This window comes from Carcharhinus amblyrhynchos, chromosome 4 (genome assembly GCF_965287045.1).
Source record: "Carcharhinus amblyrhynchos chromosome 4, sCarAmb.v2.hapA, whole genome shotgun sequence".
In the NCBI taxonomy this organism is placed as follows: domain Eukaryota; kingdom Metazoa; phylum Chordata; class Chondrichthyes; order Carcharhiniformes; family Carcharhinidae; genus Carcharhinus; species Carcharhinus amblyrhynchos.
In genome coordinates, this window is record NC_137327.1 from 8,402,437 (window position 1) to 8,428,910 (window position 26,474).

Genomic DNA, 26,474 nt, shown 5'->3' on the forward strand with positions numbered 1-26,474 from the left:
TATCCAAATCACCTCTTCAAGCCAGCATCGACTGCGGTGATTAAGGGCTCGCCGTTTGGACAATTCTATAGGCGAAGAATCTTTCTCAGAATTCAGTGCTGAACTCTAATTAAATACGACTACGAGGGGAGGGGGGCCATGATGTCACCAGTCCAACTGAACCCTCCAGCATGCTGCCAACCTGTCACGGCTAATTTTGCAGCGGACACAAGTGACGGGGCTGAACAAGGGAGGGAGAAGAAAAGGAGCTTACTTCAAAGGCCAGCGTCTCATTAGTCGGCCCTGCCGAGTACAGGCTCTCTGGTGTGTTAAACGAGCGGCGGTAGTCAAACACAGCCCCTCCAAAGCTGAACTGCCCTGGCCAATCGACTGTCCAGTCCCCCGTCAGGTGGTATTTGCCACTCGGGCCGCGCACTGCCAAGTAGCTCGTCGAGATCTCCAACTCGCGCACGTGAATGCTCCGGGCCCCAGCCGGGACTGTGACAAGGGCGTAGTATTCTGCGGAACCAAAATAGAACAAACATAGAATTAGCCATTTAACATAATGTGTAACCTGGAATGTAAAGGGCCGGAAGTGAAGATTCTTTACAATGCGGAAGGAGGCCCATCGAGCCTGCATAGGCAACAAACTCACCCATCCCTGTAACCTCCACCTATTTACCCTGATAACCTCCCTGACACAAGAGGTCAATTTAGCATGGCCGTTTCACCAAACCAGCACATCTTTGGACTGTGTGGGTGGCACACCGATTAGCGCTGCTGCCTCGCAGCACCAGGGACCCCGGTTCGATTCCAGCCTTGGGTGACTGTGCGGAGTCTACACGTTCTCCCTCTGACTGCGTGGATTTCCTACAGGCGCTCCGGTTTCCCCCCACAGCGAAATGATGGATTGGCCATGCTAAATTGCCCCTTACTGTCAGGGGGATTGGCAGGGTAAATGTGTGGGGTTGCGGGGAGAGGGCCTGGGTGGGACTGTGGCCAGTGCAGACTTGATAGGTCAAATGGCCTCCTTCTGCACTGTGGGGATTCTACGATTCTATTAAACCGGAGCACTTGGAGGAAACTTACACACGGGGCAAACTCCGCACAGGCAGTCACCGAGGCTGGAATTGAACCCGGGTCCCTAGCACAGTGGAGGCAACAGTGCGACCACTGTGCCACAGTGCTGCCCTACATTATGCTACTGTCGTACAGAGTTTAGGTTAAACCCTCTGCGGTCTGTACTGGGAATTACACCTTCGTGGAGGCCAGGGGGTGGGCGGGGAGGTGGGGTGGGGTACACACATTTATCAGACTTATATCAGGGCCACAAGGGTCAACCATGAGACCAGCTGGCATCGATTATGGTTGCATTTCCTTGACTATAGGGCGATCTAATCGAGGCGTTTAAGATGATGAGAGGAGTTGACCAGTTGGATAAAACCATTTCCTCGAGCGGGGAGAGGCCAGAAGGCAAAAACAGAGAGCATTACATCAAAATTGGAGTTCAGGGCTTCAGGAGTAATATCAGGAAACATCTCTTCACAAACAAAGGCAGTGGAAATCCGGAATTGTCTCCCGCAGAATAGTTGCCTGTCTTCTTTCCTGTGTTTATGTTCACAGCGGTGGGCTGTACATCCAGATTCAGGTCAAATTCTGAAAGCAAACAGCAGCTTTGGGAATGAACTAGGTGTTATCAATTCAGTATCAACTCTCGATCCAATGAAGTGTATTTCCGACTTTCTCCTGTATTTTCACCACTTCTTGTGGTTATATGTTTTTACCCCTGGTGGGTAGCATCATAACTCCCAGACTTTGAAGAATGCCAACATGCCCAACAGCATGGATCACCTTTGCAGAGACATTCTTTGTCCCATAGTCTGTGCTGGAATGTTACGGTCGCTCACACTGGCAGGATTTTCCCGTCCCGCTGCAGTGAACAGCTTCTTCACGCAGAGAGGGGTGGGAGTGTGGAATGAGCTGCCGGATAAAGTGGTAAATGCGGGGTCACTTTTAACAATTAAGAAAGACTTGGACGGGTTCATGGATGAGAGGGGTGTGGAGGGATATGGTCCAAGTGCGGGTCAGTGGGACTAGGCAAAAAATGGTTCGGCACAGACAAGAAGGGCCAAAAGGCCTATTTCTGAGCTGTAATTTTCTATGGTTTTATGGTTCTAACAGAGATACGGCTGGGCGCCAAATTCTCCGACCTCATGTGCAGCGAGAGTATGGCGTGAATGGTGGGTAAGATTCCACCCTTGGACTTCATTTCTGATGCTGCCATCAGACCTTAAGAGGAGAAGAAGCAGGCCATTCAGCCCATCGAGTCTGCTCTGCCATTCAATGAGATCTGCTCTCCTTATCAAAGTCAGAATCGACAGATCTAAGGAGCAGGCAACACTAAGATTCGAATGCAGAACCAGTCTTATCAGCATCTTCTTGATTGAATACAGACTGATATGAGAACTTAGAGCGTTAAATCATGAAGATAGATTGCATGGTACTGATCTGCTACATTTGCTAGCCAACTGAAGATTAAGTAGTGATCTCACTGTTTACGATGACTAAGGGATTCATTAGATTAGATAGAGAGAAACTATTTCCTCTTGCGAAAGTATCAAAAACGAGAATGCCTTAATCACAGAATCAAATCATCATAATCATAAAATCCCTACAGTACTGAAGGAGGCTAATGAATCTGTACTGGCAATAGTCCCACCCTATCCCCAAAACCCCACATATTTAGCCTACTAATCCCCCTAAAACCAAGGTAATTTAACATGGTCAATCAACCTAACCCGCACACCTTTGGACTGTGGGAGGTAACCGGAGCACCTGGAGTAAACTCATGCAGACTCGGGGGGACTGTGCAATCTCCTTACAGACAGTGACCCAAGCCAGGAATTGAACTCGGATTCTTGGCGTTTTGAGGCAGCAGTGTTAACCACTGTGTCACTGTGCTGCCCAGCGACACGGCAGTTAGCACTGCTGCCTCATAGCGCCAGGGACCCGGGTACAATTACAGCCTTGGGTCACTGTCTGTGCAGAATTTGCACGTTCTCCTCGTGTCTGCGTGGGTTTCCTCCAGGTGCTCCGGTTTCCTCCCACAGTCCAAAGACGTACATGTTAGGTTGATTGGTAAATTGGCCTTTAGTGTCCAAAGATGTGTAGATTAGGGATATTAGTGGGATAAATACATGGATTTTCAGGGATAAGGCAGTGGGTGGGCCTAAGTGAGATGCTCTGTTGGAGAATCAGTGCAGACTCGATGGGCTGAATGGCCCCTTCTGCACTTTAGGGATTCTAAGATTTCTTTAATGGGTAGCACATTGGCACAGTGGTTAGCACTGATGTCTCACAGTGCTAGGGACCCAGGTACAATTCTGGCCTCAGGTAACTGTCTGTGCAGAGACTGCATGTTCTCCCCATGTCTGTGTGGGTTTCCCCCAGCTGTTCTGATTTCCTCCCACAGTCCAAAGATGTGTGGGTTAGGTAGATTGGTCATGACAAATTGCCCCTTAGTGTGGTAAATACGTGGGGTTACACGGATAGAGCTTGGGTGGGATTGTTGTTGGTGCAGAGTCAGCGGGCCAAATGGCCTCCTTCTGTAAGGTAGGGATTCTATGATTCTACATATGGGGGGGGTACCGGAGTATTAGAGAGTGGAAAACTCTGCTACCCTTATTCAAGAGAGGAAGTAAAGACAGTCCTAGCAAGTATAGGCCAGTTAATTTAACATCAGTGGAGGATAAAGTGTTTGAATTCTTAAAAGAAAATCACGAGGAACTTGGAGAGTTTTGAGTTAATTAAGGTGAGCCAGCATGGGTTTGTAAATGTCTGACTGAACATAATTAATTTTTTGATGGTGTTACAGAGAAAGTTGATGAAGAGAATGCAGTGGATGTTTTCAATATGTGTTTTAAGAAAGTGTTTCACGGGGGGGTGGTCACAGAATTAGATGCTTATGAAATAGGAGGGTCAGTGTGTAATTAGATAAAAATAATTGGCTTAAAGACAGAAAGCAGCTAGTTGGAGTAATGATCATTTTTTGGACTGGCAAGTGTTCCTAAAGGGTCAGTGCGAGGACCAGTCGATATATAAATGATTGGATCTTGGAATATGTTAAAGTTTATTTATTCATCACAAGTAAGGCTTCCATTAACACTGCAATGAAGTTACTGTGAAATTCCCCTAGTTGCCACACTCCAGCACCTGTCTGGGTCATTGCATCTAACCATCATGTCTTTCAGACTATGGGAGTAGGAGCACTCGGAGGAAACCCACGCAGACACGAGGGGAATGTGCAAATTCCACACAGGCAATTACCCAAGCCGGGAATCAAACCCAAGTCCCTGGCGCTGTGAGGCAGCAGTGTTAACCACTGTGCCACAGTGCTCCTCTAAGGAACATGGAATCAAATTTTAAAATCTGCCAATGATACAAAATTTGAAGGAGTGGCGAACAGTGAGAATGTGATGAGTAGCCTGCAAGAGAACATGGGTCGTCCAGCAGAATGGGCAGACAAGTGGCAGATTTAATACGGAGAAGTATGAAGTGATACACTTTGTCAGAAGAGATGAGGAGAACCAACATAGACTTACTGACACAATTCTAAGAGCTATGCAAGAACAGAGGAATCTGGGGGTGCATCTGCACTGACTTTCCAAAACAGGCAACATACAACATATATTGTGAGAATGATTCTCAAAGCTGATGAGATCTTGGGCTTCATAAACAGAGGCATTGAGTACGGAATTAGGGAAGTTACGCTGAATCCAGATAAAGCTCTGGATGGGCCCCAGCTAAAGTACTACATCCAGTTCTGCTCAGCACATTTTTGGGAAAGGTGTAAAGGCTTGGGGTGGAAGCAGAGGAGATTCCCCAGAATGGTTCCAGAAATGGGTGGTTTTAGTTACATGGTTTGGATTGAAAGGTTGGAGACTTGCTAACAAAGGAAATTGAGGGGAGATTTGATAGAGGTGTGCAAGATTATGATCACACTCAAATAAAATAGTCAAGAAACAATTTTTCCCACTAGCTGATTGTACAAGGACCAGGGAGAGATGGATTTAAAAGTTTGGGTAAGATTTGCAAGGAGGAAATCTGAAGAAGAACCTTTTTCACAGCGAGTGGCTGGATCTCGCTGCCCATGAGATTGGTGGAAGAAGAAACAGTCAATGGCTCCAAAGGTTAATTGGATGGGGACTTGAAGGAAATCAACTTACAAGGCCGGGGGAATGAGCAGGGGGATTGGGACTGACTAAATTGCACTGCAGGGAGCCAGCATGGCCTTCATGGGCTGAATGGCCTCCTTCTGCTTGATAAATGACCCCATCACATGGCTGAAGAATGGATAGATAGCACACTCCTTCTGTCCTGTTTGTTTCTGATATACTTACCGTTTGCCCGGTGCTGTTGATGGTACTGCCCTCTGAAGAACATGCACGTTGAATTGTCTCCATTACATACTCCGCAGGCATCCACCACAGCCTTTGACCCCAGTACACGGTCGCATCCCACTGCCTGAAGGAACAGTTCACCAATTACACTTCAAACAGCTACCTCAGCACAGATTGGGAGTCGCACCCAAAGCCTCTTTGTTGTGCCTGGCTCAGATAATCATTGTCTGAACCAGCCATTATGGGAGTCCTGCCCACATTATGTTTAACACCCACTCTGTATGACAATGCTTGACAGAGCGCGCAGACAGCCAAATGATTCCTTGGCTTCTGGCAATGTTTCTCAAGCACAGTAGCAGCCGAGAGAAAAAAAAACTATTTGGCTGATCTGCTCTTTGTATGTGTAATGTAATGGGGAACAGTCAGAGACACGGGGTAGGGAGATGCTGGAGAGTGATAGAGTCATAGAGGTTTACAGCATGGAAACAGACCCTTCAGCCCAACTTGTCCATGCTGCCCTAAACCCCGAAGCTAATCCCAATTGCCCATATTTGGCCCATATCTCTCTATACCCATCTTATCCATGTAACTATCTAAATGTTTTTTAAATGACAACATTGTATCTGCTTCTACTACTACCTCTGGCAGCTTCTTCCAAACACTCACCCCGCTCTGTGTGAAAAAATTTCCCCTCTGGACACTTTTATATCTCTCCCCTCTCACCTTAAACCTATGCCCTCTAGTTTTACACTCCCCTACCTGTGGGAAAAGATATTACAATCGAGCTGATCTGTGCCCCTCATTATTTTATAGACCTCTATAAGATCACCGCTCAGTCTCCTACGCTCCAGAGAAAATAAGAACATAAGAAATAGGAGCAGGAGTAGGCCATCTAGCCCTTCGAGCCTGCCCTGCCATTCAATAAGATCATGGCTAATCTGTCGTGGCTCAGTTCCACTTTCCCGCCCTCTCCCCATAACCCTTAATCCCCTCGCTTATCAAAAACCCATCAACCCGCGTCTTAAAAATATTTAGCGAGGCAGCCTCCACCACCTCAACGGGCAGAGAATTCCAGAGATTCACCACCCTTTGAGTGAAGAAGTTCCTCCTCAACTCCGTTCTAAACCGCACCCCCTTTATCTTGAGGCTGTGCCCCCTAGTCCTACTGTCCTTTCTGAGCGGGAAGAGTCTCTCCACCTCTATCCTATCCATCCCATTCATCATCTTATATGTGTCAATGAGATCTCTCCTCATTCTTCTAAACTCTAATGAGTACAAGCCTAGTTTATTCAGCCTCTCCTCATAGCTCAACCCCCTCAACTCTGGCATCCCCAGTCTATCCAGCCTCTCCTTATAACCCAAAACATCAAGTCCCGGTAGCATCCTAGTAAATCCTTTTTGCACTCTTTCTAGTTTAATAATATCCTTTTTATAATAGGGTGACCAAAACTGCACACTGTATTCCAAGTGCGGCCTTACCAATGTCTTGTACAGCTTTAACAAGACGTTCCAACACTTGTATTCAATGTTCTGACCGATGAAACCAAGCATGCCAAACACCTTCTTCACCACTCTGTCCACTTGTGACTCCACTTCCAAGGAGCTATGGACAGGTACCCCCAGATCTCTTTGTTCTGTAACTTTCCCCAATGCCTACCATTAAGTGAGTAAGTCCTGCCCTGATTCAATCTACCAAAATGCATCACCTCGCATTTGTCTAAATTAAACTCCACCTGCCATTCGTCAACCCATTGGCCCAACTGATCAAGATCCCATTGCAATCGGAGATACCTTTCTTCACTGTCCACTATGTCACCAATTTTGGTGACAGTATGAGGGATTCATTCTAAATGTGTGAGAATCCACAGAAACACAGAATCTAGAAGCAGGAGGAGGCCATTCGGCCCCTCGAGTCTGCTCTGACATTCATTATGATTGTAGCTGATCATCAAATTCAATAGCCTGATCCCCGCTTCCTCCCATATCCCTTGGTCCCTTTAACTCCATGGGATATATCTAATTTCTTCTTGAACATTTGGCCTCAATACTTTCTGTGGTAGTGAATTCCACACATTCACCACCCTCTGGGTGAAGAAATTTCTCCTCACCTTGGTTCTAAAAGGTTTACCCCTTATCCTCAAACTATAACCCCTAGTTCTGGACTGCCCCACCATTGGGAATATTCTTTCTGAATCTACCCCGTTTAATCCTGTTAGAACTTTATAAGTTTCTAAAAGTAAAGTAAAAGTTTATTTATTAGTCACAAGCAGACTTACATTAACACCACAATGAAGTTACTGTGAAAATCTCCTAGTCTCCACACTCCGGCGCCTGTTCGGGTACACTGATGGAAAATTTAGCATGGCTGATACTCCTAACCAGCACGTCTTTCGGACTGTGGGAGGAAACCAGAGCACCCAGTGGAAACCCATGCAGACATGGGGAGAACGTGCAGACTCCGCACAGTCAGTGACCCAAGCTGGGAATCGAACTTGCTTCCCTTGCACTGTGAGGCAGCAGTGCTCGCCATTGTGCCACTGTGCCACTCCATGAGCAACTCCTAAATGTCAATGAATATAATCCTACCCAATTTAGTATCACTTCATATGAAAGACATGTCATCCCAGGAATCAGCCTGGTAAATCTTCACAGCACTCCCTCTAAAGCAAGGACATCCTTCCTCAGAGAAGGAAAATGAGACAGTATACATCACCACAGGAAGTGACTCAGTATCTCATGATCTTGCTCTCTATTGTAGACCTCATGGGTAGTGAAGCCACAGTAGGATATACTGCAATAAAATTTTAGATTTCCCTTACCTCTGCACACTGTAACACAACAAGACCAAGATTATTATTGTATGTGACTCCCAGTCCGCTCACCCTCTTGACAACTAGAGCAGGTGAGGAACTTCTGTGCAGTGAAGACCACCTCACCTTCCACAAGGCCATGCCGGAGTTCACTGAAGCAGCAACATTTGTCTTTTTGTCTCAGACTGTGTGTGTGATGGCCAATAACTACAATCCAGGGAGCTGAGCCCTTCAAATTTTGAGATCCTAGACTTAAATCACTTGAACTTGACTGGAAGTTGCAGTCAGGCTTTCCCAAAGAGATGAACCCATTGACCTTGAGCAGGGTCACTTGTAAAAGAGGGAGGTTGAAAAACTGAGCTGTCACGGAGCTAGCCACAATAGAGCAAATTGGGCACGTGCACCAATTCAAAATGACTGCAGCGGTGAGGAGTTAGCTCAGCAAAGAGGAGCAAATTGAAGACTACACACCATGTATGAAAGAGAGAGCTAGGTATTTTACCTCACAAATGCCATCAATACAAACGTCGAATTTATTCTCGACACAGCGAGTTCCATCTTTCACTTTGTTGGACATGGCAAAGAAGAAGTCAAAATCTTCAGCTATGCAGTACAACTTGCAGACATCTTCATCTGTAAACACAAAATAAGGGATCATGTCACTTAGCAACATGCCACAGGGTGGTCTGCAGAGGCCGTATTTATATAACCGTCAACAACTAAGGCCAGTTCAATTCACACCGGCTTGTACGGGCTGCAGACTGTATCTCTCATCAGGAAATGGAGAGAAGAGACACAAGGCAGATGTGTTAGTCCCTGCATTTCATGGCAGCTTGATCCACAGGCTTATCCTGCAGGCACTTCTGATAAGACATTTTTAAACAGTTGTAAACAAAAGGTGGAGGCTGTCCGTGCAAGCACTCGAGCTATGGAATTCAAGGCACCAGGACTGACCAATGGCAGATGCTTTATTGAATTGAAAACACTACTTCAGAAAACTCCTGTCATGGGGTGTACACCTTTCCATTACTGACTATTTCCACAAGTTTAGAATATTTACAACACAGACAGAGGAAATTCAATCCAATTGTTCCATGCTGGCATTTAAACTCCAACCAAGACTGCGCCCGCTCCCTTTTAATCTCACCCCATTAACATACCCTTCTTTTCCTCTCTCCCTTATGTGCTTATCTGTTGTCCCCTTAAATGGGCTGACGCTGTTTATCTCAGCCGCTCTGTGCGGCATTAAACGCTACATTCTCATCACTCTCTAAGCAAAAAAAAACGGGAGATGCCGGAGTTGCTGAATGGTCCTGGCAGCATCTGGGAAGTGAGAAACAGAGCTAATGTTTCCGGTCCAAAGGATAAAAGCATATGACTGCGGATGCTGGAATCTGAAATCAAAAGTGAAAACGCTGGAAAATCTCAGCAGGTCTGGCAGCATCTGTAAGGGGAGAAAAGAGCTGACATTTTGAGTCCAGATGACCCTTTTCTCTTTTGGTTAATGTTTCATGTCAGTGACCTTTCGCCTTAATCTTGCGTGGATGGAGTTAAGGTACAGAGCACCAGGCCAACCATGATTCCACTGAGTGGTGACACTGGCTAAAGGGGCTGAATGGTCTACACTTTTTCTTCTGTTAACACTATCATTAAGCTCTTTAATGGTTCCAGAAGATTCTGACGGGGAGATGCGTTGAGCAGATAGACGGAGTGTGCAATAGAAGGGGTGGAGAACACCACCACGGATTTAAGGGGTTGCACAGACTCATTCAGAAGAGGAGCACCAGAGGTCCCGTTTAATATAACACGGGTAATATCAAAAAATAAAGCTCCATCATACAGCTCATCCGATCTTCCTGCAAAGTTTCCAAGGGTGGGGTGGAGCGGATAATACGAGGCCATTTGATACCAACCAGACTTAAAATTACCCCCAGCGATTTCAGCAGAATTGAGCGAACAACTGATGTTGGGCTCAATGTGCCACTTTGGCAGACCATTTCACACACATTTCTAGGATTCTTATATCACAAAAAAAACATCAATTTTAAACAAACGCATTCTCAAACATGTCATGTGGGTGGAGAGCGAAGGAGGATTAGGTTCAGGTTTGACAATAGCCCAGGAAAAAGAAACAACAGAATAAGGTAAAAAAATCACATTTATAAAGCTACTTTTACAATCTCAGGGTTTCCCACAGAGCCCCAACAGAGTTGAAAGAGGCCATCCGGCCCATCAGATCTTCACTGGCTCTCCGCAACAGCATCCTACTGAGGCCCTCCCCTCCGCTCTGTCCCCATAACACCATGCATTTACCATTGGCCAATCCCCCTAACCTGTACATCTTGGGACACCAAGAAGCAATTTAGCACGGTCAATTCACCTACCCTATACATCATTGTGACTGTGGGAGGAAGCTGGAGCATCTCCACGCAGACACGGGGAGAACATGCAAATTTTACACAATGACCCAAGCCGAGAATTGAACTGGTGCTGTAAAGCAACAGTGCTAACCACTTTGGTACTGTGCCACTCCAATAGCACTTTACAGCTAATTAGATTCTTTTGAAATGTAGTCACACTTGAGATGTGGGGAAAGTGAGTGGAGAGTCAGTAACCAGAGAACACAGATTAAAAATAATTGGCAAAAGAGCCACGTGGGATTGTTTACTATCTGAACAAATTGCTACAATCAGAAAGGACTGATTGAAAGATTAGTGCAAACAGGTTCAACAGTAACTTTCAAAAGGCCTTTGGTCTAAGTGCTTGAAAAGGAATGTAGCAGTAGAGAGGGATTAATAAGACAATTCTTTCCCATAGAAACAATTGGCCAAAGGACCTTTGGAAGCAACAACAATCTGACGAAGATCCTTAAAATGATGAAGAGCTCAGTGAGGGAGATGTAGAGAAATGCTTCCAATTGCGTGGGAGCCCAAAACTAAAGACCATAAATATAAGACAGTCACCTTAAAACCAAAAGCAATTCAGAAGAAGAGCCTTTACTGAAAGATTGGGAAAATGTGGAACTTGCGACCAATGAGTACTTCTGAAGTGAGTCAGAAGAGAACCAAATAACTACATGTGGGAGAAAGGAGTAGAAGGCTATGATGATAGGATGAGGTACAGTTGGCCAGTTGTGCCAATGTGCTGCTGGTTGTACCACCAGTGATATGATGGCACAACAGGCAGCACAGTGGCACAGTGGTTAACACCGCTGCCTCATAGCGCCAGGGACCCGGGTTCAAATCCCAACTTGGGTCACTGTTTTGTGTGGGGTTTGCACATTCTCCTCGTGTCTGCGTGGGTTTCTCCAGGTGCTCCGGTTTCCTCCCACAATCTGATAGGCGTGCTGGTTAGGTGCATTGGCTTTGCTAAATTCTCTGTCAGTGCACCCGAACAGGCAACTAGGGGATTTTCACAGTAACTTCATTGCAGTGTAAATGTAAGCCTACTTGTGACACTAATAAATAGACTTAAACTCATCAGAACACCAGCACCAGCCCATAGGCTCAAATGGACTGCTTCAATGGAGTGGAATTCTACAAATTGCCCGACTTGCACTCTCTTCCCCTTTCCCAAAGCATTGTGCTCTACATTTAAATATTTACCATTGACCTTTGTGTAGGGCTTCCACTTGTAGTACCATCCCCTGAAGGGCTTGCTGTTGTACTCGGCACATTGCTGGGCTCGGAACAGGACACTGGTCTGCTGACAAGGCTGAACGTTGCACATCTGATAGATCCGATTGGAGCCATAGCAGAACTTCCCACCATACTGAGGCCTAAGGAACAGAAAAGATCACAAGCCTTAGAGACACTCAAAGTCATTTGATTTTATTTTTGAAAGAGGCGTTAATTAAACACAGGCAAGCTGGAGATCCACAGCCGTTAATATTTAGCTTGTTGTTTTCTTTCAGGCTGCCAATTCTCTACCCCACCCTGGTGGGCTTGTGTCATCCCAGCTCCAGGCCCTTTTGTACTTCATTTAAAGGGCCATTATTCATATGGGAAACTAGATAATGCACAAAGCCTGATCCTCTCGTTTGCCCCAGTTGTGTCTCAGTTGGTACTATGCATACCTCTTAAGGGGGGAATATTCCCGTCCCGCTCACCATGGGAATAGTAGCGGGCGGGGGTGTGGACCATGCAAAGGTCTGTTGACTTTGGACAGGTTTTGAGGTGAGCATGAGTGAAAAATCCCAACCCCTGAGTCAAATCCCACCCCTTGAGTTGGGTGGCACGGTAGCACAGTGGTTAGTCCTGTTGCTTCACAGCTCCAGGGACCTGGGTTCGATTCCCGGCTCGGGTCACTGTCTGCGTGGAGCTTGCACACTTTCCTCGTGTCTGCATGGGTTTCTTCCGGGTGCTCCGATTTCCTCCCACAGTCCAAAGATGTGTGGGTTAGGTTGATTGACCATGCTAACATTGCCCCTTAGTGTCCCGGAATGTGTAGGTTAGAGGGATTAGTGGGTAAATGAGTAGGGATGTGGGGGTAGGGCCTGGGTGGCATTGTGGTCGGTGCAGACTCGATGGGCCGAATGGCCTCTTTCTGCACAGTAGGGTTCTATGATTCTATGAAACATTTGTGGGTTCATAGAATCCCTACATAGCAAAAGGAAACCATTCAGCCCATTGAGTCTGCACTGACAACAATCCTGCCCAGATCCCATTCCCACACCCCACATATTTACCCTACTAATCTCCCTGACACTATGGGGCAATTTAGCATGGCCAATCAATCTAACCCGCACATTTTAGGAGAAAACCAGAGCACCCGGAGGAAACCCACACAGACATAGTGAGAATGTTCAAACTCCACACAGACAGTCATCCAAGCCAGGAATCGAACCCGGGTCCCTGGCGCAGTGAGACATAAGAACATAAGAAATAGGAGCAGGAGTAGGCCATCTAGCCCCTCGAGCCTGCCCTGCCATTCAATAAGATCATGGTTGATCTGAAGTAGATCAGTTCCACTTTCCCGCTCGTTCCTGAGACGCCACTTTCCCAATACAGCAGCGCTCCCAAAAGTGACTTGGATATATATTTCTAAAAGAAATATTTACAGGGTTAGAGAGGCAGACTAAATGGGTAGCACCTTCAAAGAGCCAGAATGTCCTCTTGTGTTACGTGAATATAAGGTAAAGTATCTCTTCCTGTAGAGAGAGGCAGCTGGTTATACATAACTTGATGGGTACCACTCAGAATCACAAAGTCACACAGCTCAGAACGAACACATTACTTATGACAGATTTCTCCTACTAACCCTAGTTCTTTCCTCTTTGATCATGTCACTGTAAGATTCTTCCTTCCAGTATTTATTTAATCCATTCTGAAAGTTACTGCTGCATCTGCTTCTGCCACCCATTCAGGCGGAAAATTCCAGAACAACCACAGTGAATAAAACTGTTTCCCCTGTCGCTGCTGGTTCTTTTACTGATCGGTGACAAATGTCCTTTATTTACTCTGTTGAAACACTTGATGATTTTGAATATCTCTACCAAATTTTTTCTCAACATTGCAACACTTCAGAATGTCTCATTGTCTATAAGGACATCTTGTAGCTTCGCACTTCACGATATTAATGCAAGCCCCTTCTTTTCGGCTCAGGACAATAAACACAGACGCCTGACAGGAGTCACAGTCCAAGCAATGTTAGATCCCCTATGTGGTAAGGAGAGGAGTAAGAAGTGGGTGGCATGGTGGCACAGTGGTTAGCACTGCTGCCTCACAGTGCCCGGGACCTGGGTTCAATTCCAGTGTCGGGTCACTGTCTGTGTGGAGTTTGCACGTTCTCCCCTTGTCTGCATGGGTTTCCTCCAGGTGCTCTGATTTCCTCCCACAGTCCAAAAATGTGCAGGATAGGTTGATTGGCTATGTTAAATTAACCCTAGTGATAGGGGGATTAACAGGGTAAATGTGTGGGGTTACTGGGTGGGATTGTGGTTGGTGCAGACTTGATGGGCCAAATGGCCTTCTTCTGCACTGTAGGAATTTTATGATAAGAATAGGAAGTAGCTTCTCGGAGGAGGCGAGTGTGTGGGATGGGGAAGACAAATGCCTTCCCAATGTGACATCTAAGTAAGTTTGTAAGCATCAGACAACACAAAAGTTGGTTTGTTACAGAAACCGCTGGGATTTTTTTCTCCTTTACAAAGGACTGTTCCCAAAAATACATGACTTAGTAAAGCTTCTCTCACACAGCACCCAGTCACCCCAGAGGCAAGCCTTAAATCATTCCCCCAGGTTGACCAAACAGATTTTATTATTCCAATACTGGCAGAATTCCAGCTGCCCGAATACAGCTGTGCAGGAAGCCAAAGGCTCCCAACTGGGCTCAAAGGCAAGGGCTAACCTTCAGAAAAGCTCAAGAGAGAGATTAGCTACATTGGCATGACGCATCACTCCAGGATGAATCCAACGATAGGTTCAGGCACTTGTTTTCATCATCATTTTTATCGTAAATATATGGAAAGAGAAAAATACAGGTGCTGCTCACAAATTTATTCCCAATCCATAGTGCTCAATTCTCCAGTATTGCCTTAGATGGTAACAATATTAGTTTTGCACTTACCTCCCTGCAAGACTAGTCTTCATTAGAAAGGATCTAACTTGTTCAATAAATCCACTGTCCAATTGCTGAACCAGTAAAGGATCACCAACAGATCCCAGGTTTGACTCATGTTGTGTGCAGAGTGAACTGACCTCAGCCTAGATGGCAAGTGGGCCTTTGTAATCAGGGCTCGCAACTCAAAGTGGGAGCTTGAGTGGGGAACAGGAGTAACCCTACTTGTGACTAATAAATAAACTTTACTTTTGTGAAGTGCTTTCTGAGATGTCATCACATATGTTGTGTCAGTAACTTTTACAGCAAACTCCCACAACCGTTAACATGATAATCTGCCTTTCAGGCAATGATGTCTGGAGAATAATTACTGTAAGAAGTCTCACAACACCAGGTTAAAGTCCAACAGGTTTATTTGTAGCAAACGCCACTAGCTTTCGGAACTGGCTGTTCCTTCGTCAGGTAGGAGACTCCCACCCACCTGATGAAGTAACAGCCAGTTCCAAAAGCTCGTGGTGTTTGCTATAAATAAACCTGTTGGACTTTAACCTGGTGTTGTGAGACTTCTTACTGTGTTTACCCCAATCCAATGCCAGTTTCTCCACATCAAGAATAATTAGTGGTCAGGCTACCCACTGAGAACTCCTGAAATAGCAGTAGGAGATGATCTTTTTTGTCTGACAGACAAAACACAGCACCGTTCGCCACTGCAGCACTCGGTCAGTACTGCAGTGAGTGTCAAATATATCTCCCACTCAAATCCCTGGAGTGAGACTCGAACCCCAAACCTTCTGGCTCTGAGACATGAGTGTTACCCAGCATGTCAGTAGGTTGTTGACTCACTACCCCTGCTGTCTGGGCTAATCAGGAATAATAGCCAATTTGGCAAGCAGCCCAAGGGTGAAGGGTGAAACCAAGCCTCACTGACATCATAAGAGGAGTGGTGTGAAAATACAAGATGGCAGACAGATTCAATCAGCTGTGGTCCGGTGGTTGCATAGTGGTTAGCACTGCTGCCTCACATCGCCAGGGGCCCGGTTCGATTCTGGCTTTGGGTGTCTGTGCAGAGTCTGCATGTTCTTCCTGTGTCTGCGTCGGTTTCCTCCCAACACTCCAAAGAAGTGCAGGTTAGATGGATTTGTAAGTGTGCGGAGAGTGATTGGGATAACGTGGTGGGGAGGGTTGGGATAGGGGGCCCCTTTGGGCAAGGCTGGTAAAATCCTGCCCGAGATCAATGGAGCCTCGCCCACTCCGTGCCAGTAAATTTCTGGCCAATGGGCTGAATGGCCTGTTTTTGCATTGTAGGGATTCAATGGATTCCCACGTTCTTCCAAACTGCAAAGTACAAAGTTAAGACCCAGCGCTCCAAGTTTCCTTTCTGGAATTTGGGATACCCCTTGCATCTAACATGTGTGGGTTTCTTAAAAACTATTCAAGCAAAGAGCATTTGCTTACTTGGGTGGACATCATTACTCGAAGAAGAGCAGAGGATTTCTCCCTAGCTCTTACCTCAGCATCTCTCCGGCCACCAGCATTGTGAAAACAGAAAACACAGTCACACATCACACTGCTGTTAGTGGGATCTTGCTGTGTACATTTTGGTTGCCAATTTCCTGCAGCAGTGACTACATTTTTAATGTGTCCCCATGGCTTCACATCACTTTGGGAGATCCCAGGAGTGGGAAAGGTAATGGATAAAACAAGTGTCTTTATTATTTCCTCTTTTCTGCCAGTTTCCGATTTGTTGACCAGTCTCTCCAATTTACACACAATGTGAAGTATTTTTCGAGGTCTGATGGACAATTCCTTAACCAAGCAGTAGCAGCAAGAATTGGATGGCTGGGGTTGTCCTTGACAATATTTATTAGCCTGTTCTGTTTTGCTTGGCAATCAATTGGTTTGAACATGCTTTGCTCTGTGGAAAACCTGCAAAGGGATGATCATTTTGACATAGCTTAACCCTTCACTCACATGCTTACACACTGCTAACTTTAAAACAACCAGGGAGGCACAATGCTTCATCGTGCCAAATTTGATTTGATTTATTAATGTCACATGTATTGGTATACAGTGAAAAGTACTGCTTCAAGCGCACTGTACCGACAAAGCATAACATACATGGAGAAGGAAAGGAGAGAGTACAGAATGTTACAGTTGTAAGAACATAAGAACTAGGAGCAGGAGTAGGCCATCAGTGCCCACAAGCCTGCTCCGCCATTCAGTAAGATCATGGCTAATCTTTTCCTGGACTCAGCTCCACTTACCTGCCAGCTCACCATAACTTTAATTCCTTTACTGTACAAAAATTTATCTATCCTTGCCTTAAAAACATTCAATGAGGAAGCCTCAACTGCTTCACTGGGCAGGGAATTCCACAGATTCACAAGTCTTTGTGTGAAGAAGTTCCTCCTCAACTCAGTCCTAAACCTGCATCCCCTTATTTTAAGGCTATGCCCCCTAGTTCTAGTTTTACCCGCCAGTGGAAACAACTTCCCGGCTTCTATCTTATCTATTCCTTTTATAATCTTATATGATTCTATAAGATCTCCCCTTGTTCTCCTGAATTCCAATGAGTATAGCTCCAGTCTATTCAGTCTCTCCCCATAAACCAACCCTCTCAACTCCAGAATCAACCTAGCCAATCTCCTCTGCATCCCATCCAGTGCCAGTTTATCCTTTCTCAACTAACAGTGCAGAGAAAGATCAACTTAACATAAGGTAAGTCCATTCAAAAGTCTGACAGCAGCAGGGAAGAAGCTGTTCTGAGTTGGTTGGTACGTGACTTCAGACTTCTGTATCTTTTTCCCAAAGGAAGAAGGTGGAAGAGAGAACGTTCTGGGTGCATGGGGTCTTTCATTACGCTGGTTGCTTTTCTGAGGCAGCGGGAAGTGTAGACAGAGTCAATGGATGAAAGGCTAATTTGAGTGATGGACTGGGCGACATTCACAACCCTTTGTAGGATGTGTAAGTTCAATATATTAGCCATGGTAATTTGCCATAGTCTGCGTAGCTTTCCTCCGGATGCTCCTGTTTCCTCCCACAGTCCAAAGATGTGCAGGTTAGGTGGATTGGCCATGCTAAATTGCCCCTCAGTGTCCAATGATGTGTTGGTTAGGGGAAGTAATGGGGTAACTATGTGGGGTTACAGGGATAGAGCTTGGGTCACATTGTTGTCTGGGAGGCAATGCAGACTTGAACAGCCAAATGACCTCCTTCTGCACTGTAGGGATTCTATGATTCTGTAATCTTTGGAGTGTGGGAGGAAACGCAGCATCTGGGGCAAACCCTCGCAGACACTGGTAGAATGTACAAATTCCACACAGACAGTGTCCCAAGGCTGGAATCGAACCTGGGTCCTGGAGTTGTGAGACAGCAATGTTAGCCTTTGTACCACCTAGGAATCACTACACACTCTTCTACATTAAATTCCATCTGTCATTTGTCCACCTGTTCCATTAATCTGTCTTTCTGTCCTTTCGAACTTCCACACAATCCTGTTCATGGTTCATAATCTTCCCACGCTTCATTCATCGTAAAATTTGACAGAGTGAACTGTACACCAAGGTCTAGGTTATTGACATATATATTCAGGAAGATCTAGAGATTTCCTGAATACATTTTCCTGGCGTGGCATGGTGACACAGTGGTTAGCACTGCTGTCTCACAGCGCCAGGGACCTGGGTTCAATTCTTGGCTTGGGTCACTGTATGTGTGGAGTTTGCATATTTTCCCGATGTCTGTGTGGGTTTCCTTTGTGTGCTCTGGTTTCCTCCCACACTCCAAAGATGTGCAGATTACATTGATTGGCCATGCTAAATTGTCCCTAGTGTCAAGTGGTTAGTAAGGTAAATAAGTAGGGGTATGGGGATTGTGGTTGGTGCAGACTCGATGGGCCGAATGGCCTCCTTCTGCACTATAGGGATTCTATGGTTTTAGGGTCCTACAGGTGACTCCTGTGAAGCTCCACTATAAACCTTCGGTCAGCCTGAAAAACAACTGTTGTCGTGTCTCTCAGCCAGCTTTGTATCCATGTTGCTACTTTGATTCTAACTTTCCTCAGAAGTCTGCTCTGTGGCACTTTATCAAATGTCTTCTGGAAGTCCGCGTACAAGATAGCAACACAGATTATCTCTTTGAAGTGCTCCACATTTCCCCTGAACAAATCCACACTGCCTTATTTTTAATTACCTCGCATTTGGCCAAGTGACAATTAGATTTGGCTTAAATTACTATTTCGAAAAGTTTTCCCACTGCCAAGGTTGAACTGACTGGCCTGTGGCTATTGGGCCTATCTTGATGCTGCCACTCTATGGAACACTACTCTATCTCTACCCGGTGAAACCTTTAGCATTTTATATATATTAAACACGTCACCCACAACCTCCCAATCTCAGTATGGTGAATTCAATACTTTGAAACTGTCAAACATTATGAGGAAGAATTAAGAGTGCTCTTCCAATAATAACCTTGACATTCTTCTCCAAGTACATGACAAGGCATGCTTTATTTTGTTCAAGTCAAAGTATTTAACAAGGTACCTCGAATTGTATCTCAATTGAGTCTCGCTTAAACCGACACAGCATATAATCATTTTCATCATGGAATCATGCATCTGATCTTATTGAATGGCGGGGCAGGCTCGAAGGGCTAGATGGCCTACTCCTGCTCCTATTTCTTATGTTCTTATGTTCTTATGTTCTTATGAACTACATTTAATAAGAATTTTCACAGGATGACAGATGGAAGCCATTCGGCCCATCGAGTGTGCACTGGTTTTCTGAGACAGCATTCAACCTAACCCCGTTCACCTGCCTTACCAATGCTACTTGCACAATCTTTCTTTTCAGATAGCAATCCAATTCCCTTTTCAATACCTCAACCGGAGAGACAGTGGCACAGTAGTGAGCGCTGCTGCCTCACAGTGCCAGGGTCCTGGGTTCAATTCTGGTCTCAAGTGGCTGGAGTTTGCACATTCTCCTGTGTCTGCATGGATTTCCTCCGGGTGCTCCAGTTTCCTCCCATAAACAATGGATTGTCATACAAACATTGTCTACCAATGTGACCTCCAATGAATGCTAAGCTACAGTTACCAAAACCACAATGTTATCATTGTAGTTTTCATCTGAAGGACTATATCTAGTAATAGTTTAAGGATTAGTGTCACAAGTAGGCTTACATTAACACTCCAGTGAAGTTACTGTGAAAATCTCCTAGTTGCCACACTCCGGTGCCTGTTCGGATACATTGAGGGAGAATTTAGCATGGCCAATGGGCCTAACCAGCACTCCACCTCACAACCTTTAAAAAGTATCTGGATGATTACTTGGCATGTCATAACATTCAGGGCTATGGGCCAAGTGCTGGTAAATAGAATTCGGTGGGAGTTCAGGTGTTTGTAATGTGTCAGTGCAGACTTAATGCCCTGAAAGATTTAGTGAACTCCACCATGTTGCGAGCCATTCCTTTAACGTAGCACACGAATGCAGTGGTCAATGATATCTGTAATAATTGTATTACACAATTGCTGTCTCTGGACGAGGAAGTTGCTCAGGAAACACTCCAGCTTTGAAATCACCAGGAATTATATCTGTACTGTTGCTAAGGATATGTTTGCCCCCAAGAATTCCCAAAGAATTTCTGCATTTTGCCAATTTGGCAACTTTATTTTCTTTTTAATTAAAGTAAAGCTGGCTTTTCTATGTTCACTAATTAATGTTTATATGAAAACACATGCATATGCTCAAACACACACCCTAAACCACTGAAGGCAGAATCTAATGACTTGGAAGAGGGGGTAGGTGGTGTGATCAGCAAATTTGCTGATGACACTAAGATGGTTGGATTGGCGGGTACTGAGGAGCAGTGCCTGGCAATGCAACAGGACATAGACAGGCTGGTAGATTGGGCAGATAGATGGCAAATGGAATTTAATCCGGAGAAATGCGAGGTGATGCACTTTGGCCGGAATAATGTGGAGGGGAGTTATACGATAAAAGGTAGAACTATCCGGAGTATAGATACGCAGAGAGACCTGGGGGTGCAAGTGCACAAGTCCCTGAAGGTGTCGGTGCAGGTGCAGAATGTGATGAGGAAAGCGTATGGTATGTTAGCCTTCATAGGAAGAGGTATAGAATATAAGAGTAGGAGTCTGATGTTGCAGTTGTATAGAACGTTGGTTAGGCCTCACTTGGAGTACTGCGTCCAGTTCTGGTCGCCGTACTACCGGAAGGATGTAGAGATCCTGGAGAGAGTGCAGAGGAGATTTACCAGGATGCTGCCTGGTATGGAAGGGCTGTCTTACGAGGAAAGATTGAATGAACTTGGGCTGTTTTCCCTTGAGAGACGTCGGCTGAGGGGGGATCTAATAGAGGTTTATAAGATTATGAAGGGGATAGATAGAGTAAATGGTGGTAAGCTTTTTCCGTTATTAGAAATAGATAGAACAAGGGGTCACGAGCTTAGGGTGAGGGGGGCTAGGTATAAGACAAATATTAGAGGGCAGTTTTTCACGCAAAGGGTAGTGGGGGTGTGGAATGCACTGCCGAGTAAGGTGGTGGAAGCAGGCACGCTAGGGTTGTTTAAGAGTCACTTAGACAGCCACATGAGCGGGCTACATATAGGGGGATATAGTAGGCCTTACTAAACATTGTAGGCTTGGGAATACGTTTTGCCTCAGGGATGTTAGTCTTTGCCTGTTTAATAATGAATTTTTTGTCTCCACAGGCATTTAAGTCCAGCAAGGGGCATGCATGCGGCAGGTTGTAGTGGGCTGCTCTTGGACGTTGCTTCGGGAGTTGCCTATTGCTTCATGTCGTTAGTGTGCTTAAACTGGACCATCTCGAGGGCAACATGACAGCTCAGAGACTATCTCTGTTGCTGTGCGGACACATGGATTTGGGTCTGTGTCTGTGGGAGTTTGCGCGTTCTCCCCGTAGTTGCGTGGGTTTCCTCCGGGTGCTCCGGTTTCCTCCCACATCCCCAAAGATGTGCTTTTAGGCTGATTGATTGGGTACTAAATTGTCCCTAAATTGGACCTCCCTGATCCTGGCACATTAGGCGTAGACTAAAATCATGAATAGGACACTGAGACAGTGGGACGGCGGCGCGGGCTCGTTGGGCCGAAGGGCCTGTTTCCCATGCTGTGTTGTTCTTTGTCACTGTGTGTTGGGGCCAATGTTGTGTGCCTCCAAAACATTTGCCAATCAATAACAGTGCAAAGTACAATGCTGGGTGATTGCAACACAACAAGACCTAATGTACCACTCCTTACCTCCCCAACCCCAACCCTAAGGGGGGAGGCGATGGCTTAGTGGTTTTATAAGAACATAAGAAATAGGAGCAGGAGTAGGCCATCTAGCCCTTCGAGCCTACCCTGCCATTCAATAAGATCATGGCTGATCTGAAGTGGATCAGCTCCACTTTCCCGCTTTCTTCCCATAACCCTTAATTCCCTTGTCTATCAGAAACCTATCTACCAGTGACTTAAATATATTCAGTGAGGTAGCCTCCACCACTTCAACGGGCAGAGAATTCCAGAGATTCACCACCCTTTGAGTGAAGAAGTTCCTCCTCAACTCCGATCCAAACTGCACGCCCCTTTATTTTGAGGCTGTGCCCTCTAGTTCTGCTATCTTTCCTACATAGGAAGAATCTCTCTACCTCTACCCGATCCATCCCCTTCATTATCTTATATGTCTCTATAAGATCCCCCCTCAGCCTTCTAAACTCCAACGAGTACAGACCCAGTCTATTCAGTCTCTCTTCATAGGCTAACCCCCTCATCTCTGTTATCAGCCTAGTGAACCTTCTCTGCACTCCCTCCAAGGCCAATATATCCTTCTGCAAGTGCGGCGACCAGAACTGCACACAGTACTCCAGTTGCAGCCTCACCAGTACCCTGTCCAATTGCAGCAAGACCTCCCTGCTTTTATATTCTATCCCCCTCGCTATAAAGGCCAACATTCGATTCGCCTTCTTGATCACCTGCTGCACCTGCAGACTGGGTTTTTGCGATTCGTGCACAAGGACCCCCAGGTCCCTCTGCACTGTAGCATGCTGCAGCCTTTTCGCCTTTTAAATAATAATCCCTCCGACTATTTTTTCTACCAAAGTGGATAACCTCACACTTGCTAACATTGTACTCCATCTGCCAGGTCCTCGCCCACTCACTCAGCCTATCCAGATCTCTCTGCAGACTTTCCACACCCTCCACGCAATTTGCTTTTCCACTCATCCTTGTGTCATTGCTAGACCATTAATCCGGAAACTCAGCAAATGTTCTGGGGTCCCAGGTTCAAATCCCACCATGGCAAATGGTGAAATTTAAATTCAATTAAAAAAAAATCTGGAATTAAGAATCTACTGATGACCATGAAACTATTGTTGGTTGTCAGGAAAAACCCATTTGGTTCACTAATGTCCTTTAGGGAAGGAAACCAGTCTGGCCTATATGTGACTCCAGAGCCACAGCAATGTGCTTTACTCTCAGCTGCCCTCTAAGGGCAACTAGGGATGGACAATAAATGCTGGCCAGCCAGCGACGTCCATGTCCCATAAATGAATGAAAAAAAAACCATGACTAGTTGAATATGGCTCCTGGAGTAAATTGGTTCAAACTGAAAGAGTACAATATCAGACACAGCAACGACAGTGAGGGTGTTGGGAGCAACTAAGGTACTGGGAACTAACTGTACTAAAAGGAGAAGGTGCCAATTTTCCTTACTTTGGACTGTTGCAGTGTCTTTCCCTGTAGTTCACTCCACCATCGCAGGTCCGCGAGCACTCCGACCACTCTGACCAGTTGGACCACTGACCATTGATGGGCTTGGGTCCGTCGTCTCCATACTTTAAGCACTGACCTCGTCGACACCACTGCAATGATAAAAGAGTTAGAAGGTTGAGCCTGTGACGACTTGCTAAAATTTCACAATAGCTCACAAACACCTGGAGATGCAAAGTTCCAAGCAGCCAAGATGAAAAGGAAGTTGATGCTTTGTCAAAAATCTGGGATCGCCAGATCCTACCCTGGCCAAAGGCAAAGAATCCCAGTTCTTTCCTCCCAAGCCAGAAGTTCTGCATTTCCCTGCAGGGGAGAAGTCAAGATCAGAATGCGCAGAGTTGTGGGTGGCACAGTGGTTAGCACCGCTGTGCCACAGCACCAGGGATAAGGGTCCAATTCCTGGCTTGGGTCACTGTGCGGAGTCTGCATGTTCTCCCTGGAATAGCAGGACGGACTTATGAAGAGAGGCTGGATTGACTGGGCTTGTACTCACTGGAATTTCGAAGAATAAGACGGGATCTCATAGGAACATATAAAACCCCGATGGGACTGGACAGGCTAGATGCAGGAAGAATGTTCCCGATGTCGGGGAAGACCAGAACCAGGGGTCAAAGTCCAAGAATATGGGGTAAGCCATTCAGAACTGAGATGAGGGAGAACTTCTTCACTGAGGCAGTTGTGAACCTGTGGAATTCTCTACCACAGAAAGCTGTTGGGGCCAGTTCATTAGATATGATCAAGAGGGAGCTGGGCATGACACCTGTGGCTAAAGGGATCAAGGTATGGAGAGAAAGCGGGAGTGGGATACTGAAAGCACATGATCAGCCATGATTATATTGAATGGTAGTGCACACTCAAAGGTCCGAATGGCCTGCTCCTGCATCTATTTTCTGTATTTCTATGAGTCTACGTGGGTTGCCCAGAGTCTGAAAGATGTGCTGGTTAGGGGGTTAGGCTAAATTCTCCCTCAGTGTAGACGAACAGTTGCCGAAGTGTGGCAACTAGGGGATTTTCATAGTAACTTCATTGCAGCGCTAATGTAAGCCTACTTGTGACACTAATAAATAAACTTTAAATTGCTCTTGGTGATCAAATGTCTGACCTCAGTTTGGGGACTAGTCACTATGTGGATTCAAAAACAGGAGTCTCTCTCAAATCAATGGCTCAGCTGGCTAAAACAATCTCAACTCAAGCTCTCCCTGTCCCGGTCACCTACAGGGTGTGTTACTAATGCCTCCGTGCCTTACAGCAATGACATTGAAGTAACATCTCTCTGCATAACAGACAGCAAGGAAATTTGCTTACCGAGTATCTCTCAAACTTGGTTTATACAGACCAACACTTTAGTTCGAAAGCTAGACTGTCCAGCAGAGCTGGAGGCAGTAACTTGCATGAACAATTACTTTCGTAGTTAATATTTCGCTCTATCGTTTCTGACCTCTGCTAAGAGGATTAACACTTGACATAGTAAGGGTGCATTAACTGATTGATACCAGCTGAGATGATCGCACTGGCACTGACCATGGATGTTTATTCCTGATTCTGGAGACCCCCTGTAGCACCTAAATTATAATCATGTGATGTACTTTGCGGTCCAATTGTTGAGGAAGATAGAGATACGGTATAATTAACAGTAAGGATTGCAGCTTGGAGGGGTGCCAAAATTCATCTTGTGCCTTGACTCAGAAGCAGTAATGCACTGTGCAATTTATCATTCAATATTTCCTCTCAGTCTACGACTACACGCTCCACACAGAATACCGAGCATCGGGAATAATCCCATTGGTTCAAAATGTTAATTCAAGCCTTGAGGGCATCACCTGAACACTCGAGTAGGAATATAGACAAGTTTACTTTTCTTCTTAAATAGATACTTAAACCAACCACAAGTTTCTTCCCTTCTCTCCTGAAGGCAGTGACTCACGCTGGAGTTTGGCCAATGAGTTGTTAAACTAAGGTGAGGTCTTGGCCCATGTTACCAGGCTCTATAGTAACCACCTGCCACCTGGCATGCACAGCTGGTGTTCACCTAGATTGAGCCCTGGGGCAAGTCAAACCAGGTGGAGATCAGTCAACTCAACAGAAATGAGGGATCAGCCAGCGGGAGGATGTTCCTGCTCTGAAATATAATGGGGTGAGGGTAAACTATGCCCTCAGGCCCTCAAGGGGAAAGGATGGGGGTACACTGAAGTATGATTCGGAATGGAAGTTTCATTTTGGTTTTTGGTCTCCGACCCATGGGGCTGCACGGTGGCACAGTGGTCAGCACTGCTGCCTCACAGCACCAGGGACTCGGGTTCAATTCCCAGCTTGGGTCACTATCTACCCTGATGTCAGGGGTAGGTTCTTTACCCAGAGGGTGGTGAGGGATTGGAATGCCCTGCCAGCTGCAGTTGTAAATGCGCCTAGTTTGGGGGCGTTTAAGAGATCTGTGGATAGGTTTATGGACGAAATGGGATTGGTTTAGATTAGTGGGTTAGTGTTGTTTTTTTTTTAAAGCTGGTCGGCGCAACATCGTGGGCCGAAGGGCCTGTTCTGCGCTGTAATGTTCTATGTTCTATCTGTGTGGAGTTTGCACGTTCTCCCCGTGTCTGCATGGGTTTCCTTTGGGTGCTCCAGGCTCCTTCCATAGTTCAAAGATCTGCTGGTTAGGGTGCATTGGCCACGCTAAATTCTCCCTGAGTGTGGCGACTGGGGGATTTTTCACAGTAACTTCACTGCCGTGTGAATGGAAGCCTACTTGTGGCTAATTAATAAACTTTAAACACAAGACTTGACCTGGCATTGATTGTAAGATGGTGGTTCGGATTGTACCATCTGATGCCCACTCACCTTGTTGGGTCCACAGACTGTGCCCTCTGCCGCCGGCATAAACTTTGTCTCACATCTGTGGCCACTCTTATGGCACCAAAGAGCTTTGCAAATGTCCTGCAGTGGAACAGAAAAACA

The 26,474-nt window shown here is 45.9% G+C and overlaps 1 protein-coding gene across 1 annotated transcript in view; it reads right to left on the minus strand.

Annotated features, from left to right (window-relative positions):
* Positions 1-26,474, minus strand: part of adamts18 (ADAM metallopeptidase with thrombospondin type 1 motif, 18) — a 250,197-nt gene that overhangs the window by 61,016 nt on the left and 162,707 nt on the right. Inside the window, exons 11-16 of the mRNA XM_080188061.1 lie at positions 26,358-26,453; positions 23,469-23,617; positions 11,794-11,966; positions 8,691-8,821; positions 5,379-5,502; positions 254-498 (exon numbers count right to left, since the gene is read on the minus strand). Of these exons, the coding sequence (XP_080044187.1) occupies positions 254-498; positions 5,379-5,502; positions 8,691-8,821; positions 11,794-11,966; positions 23,469-23,617; positions 26,358-26,453 (918 nt within the window). The remainder of the gene's footprint in view (positions 1-253; positions 499-5,378; positions 5,503-8,690; positions 8,822-11,793; positions 11,967-23,468; positions 23,618-26,357; positions 26,454-26,474) is intronic.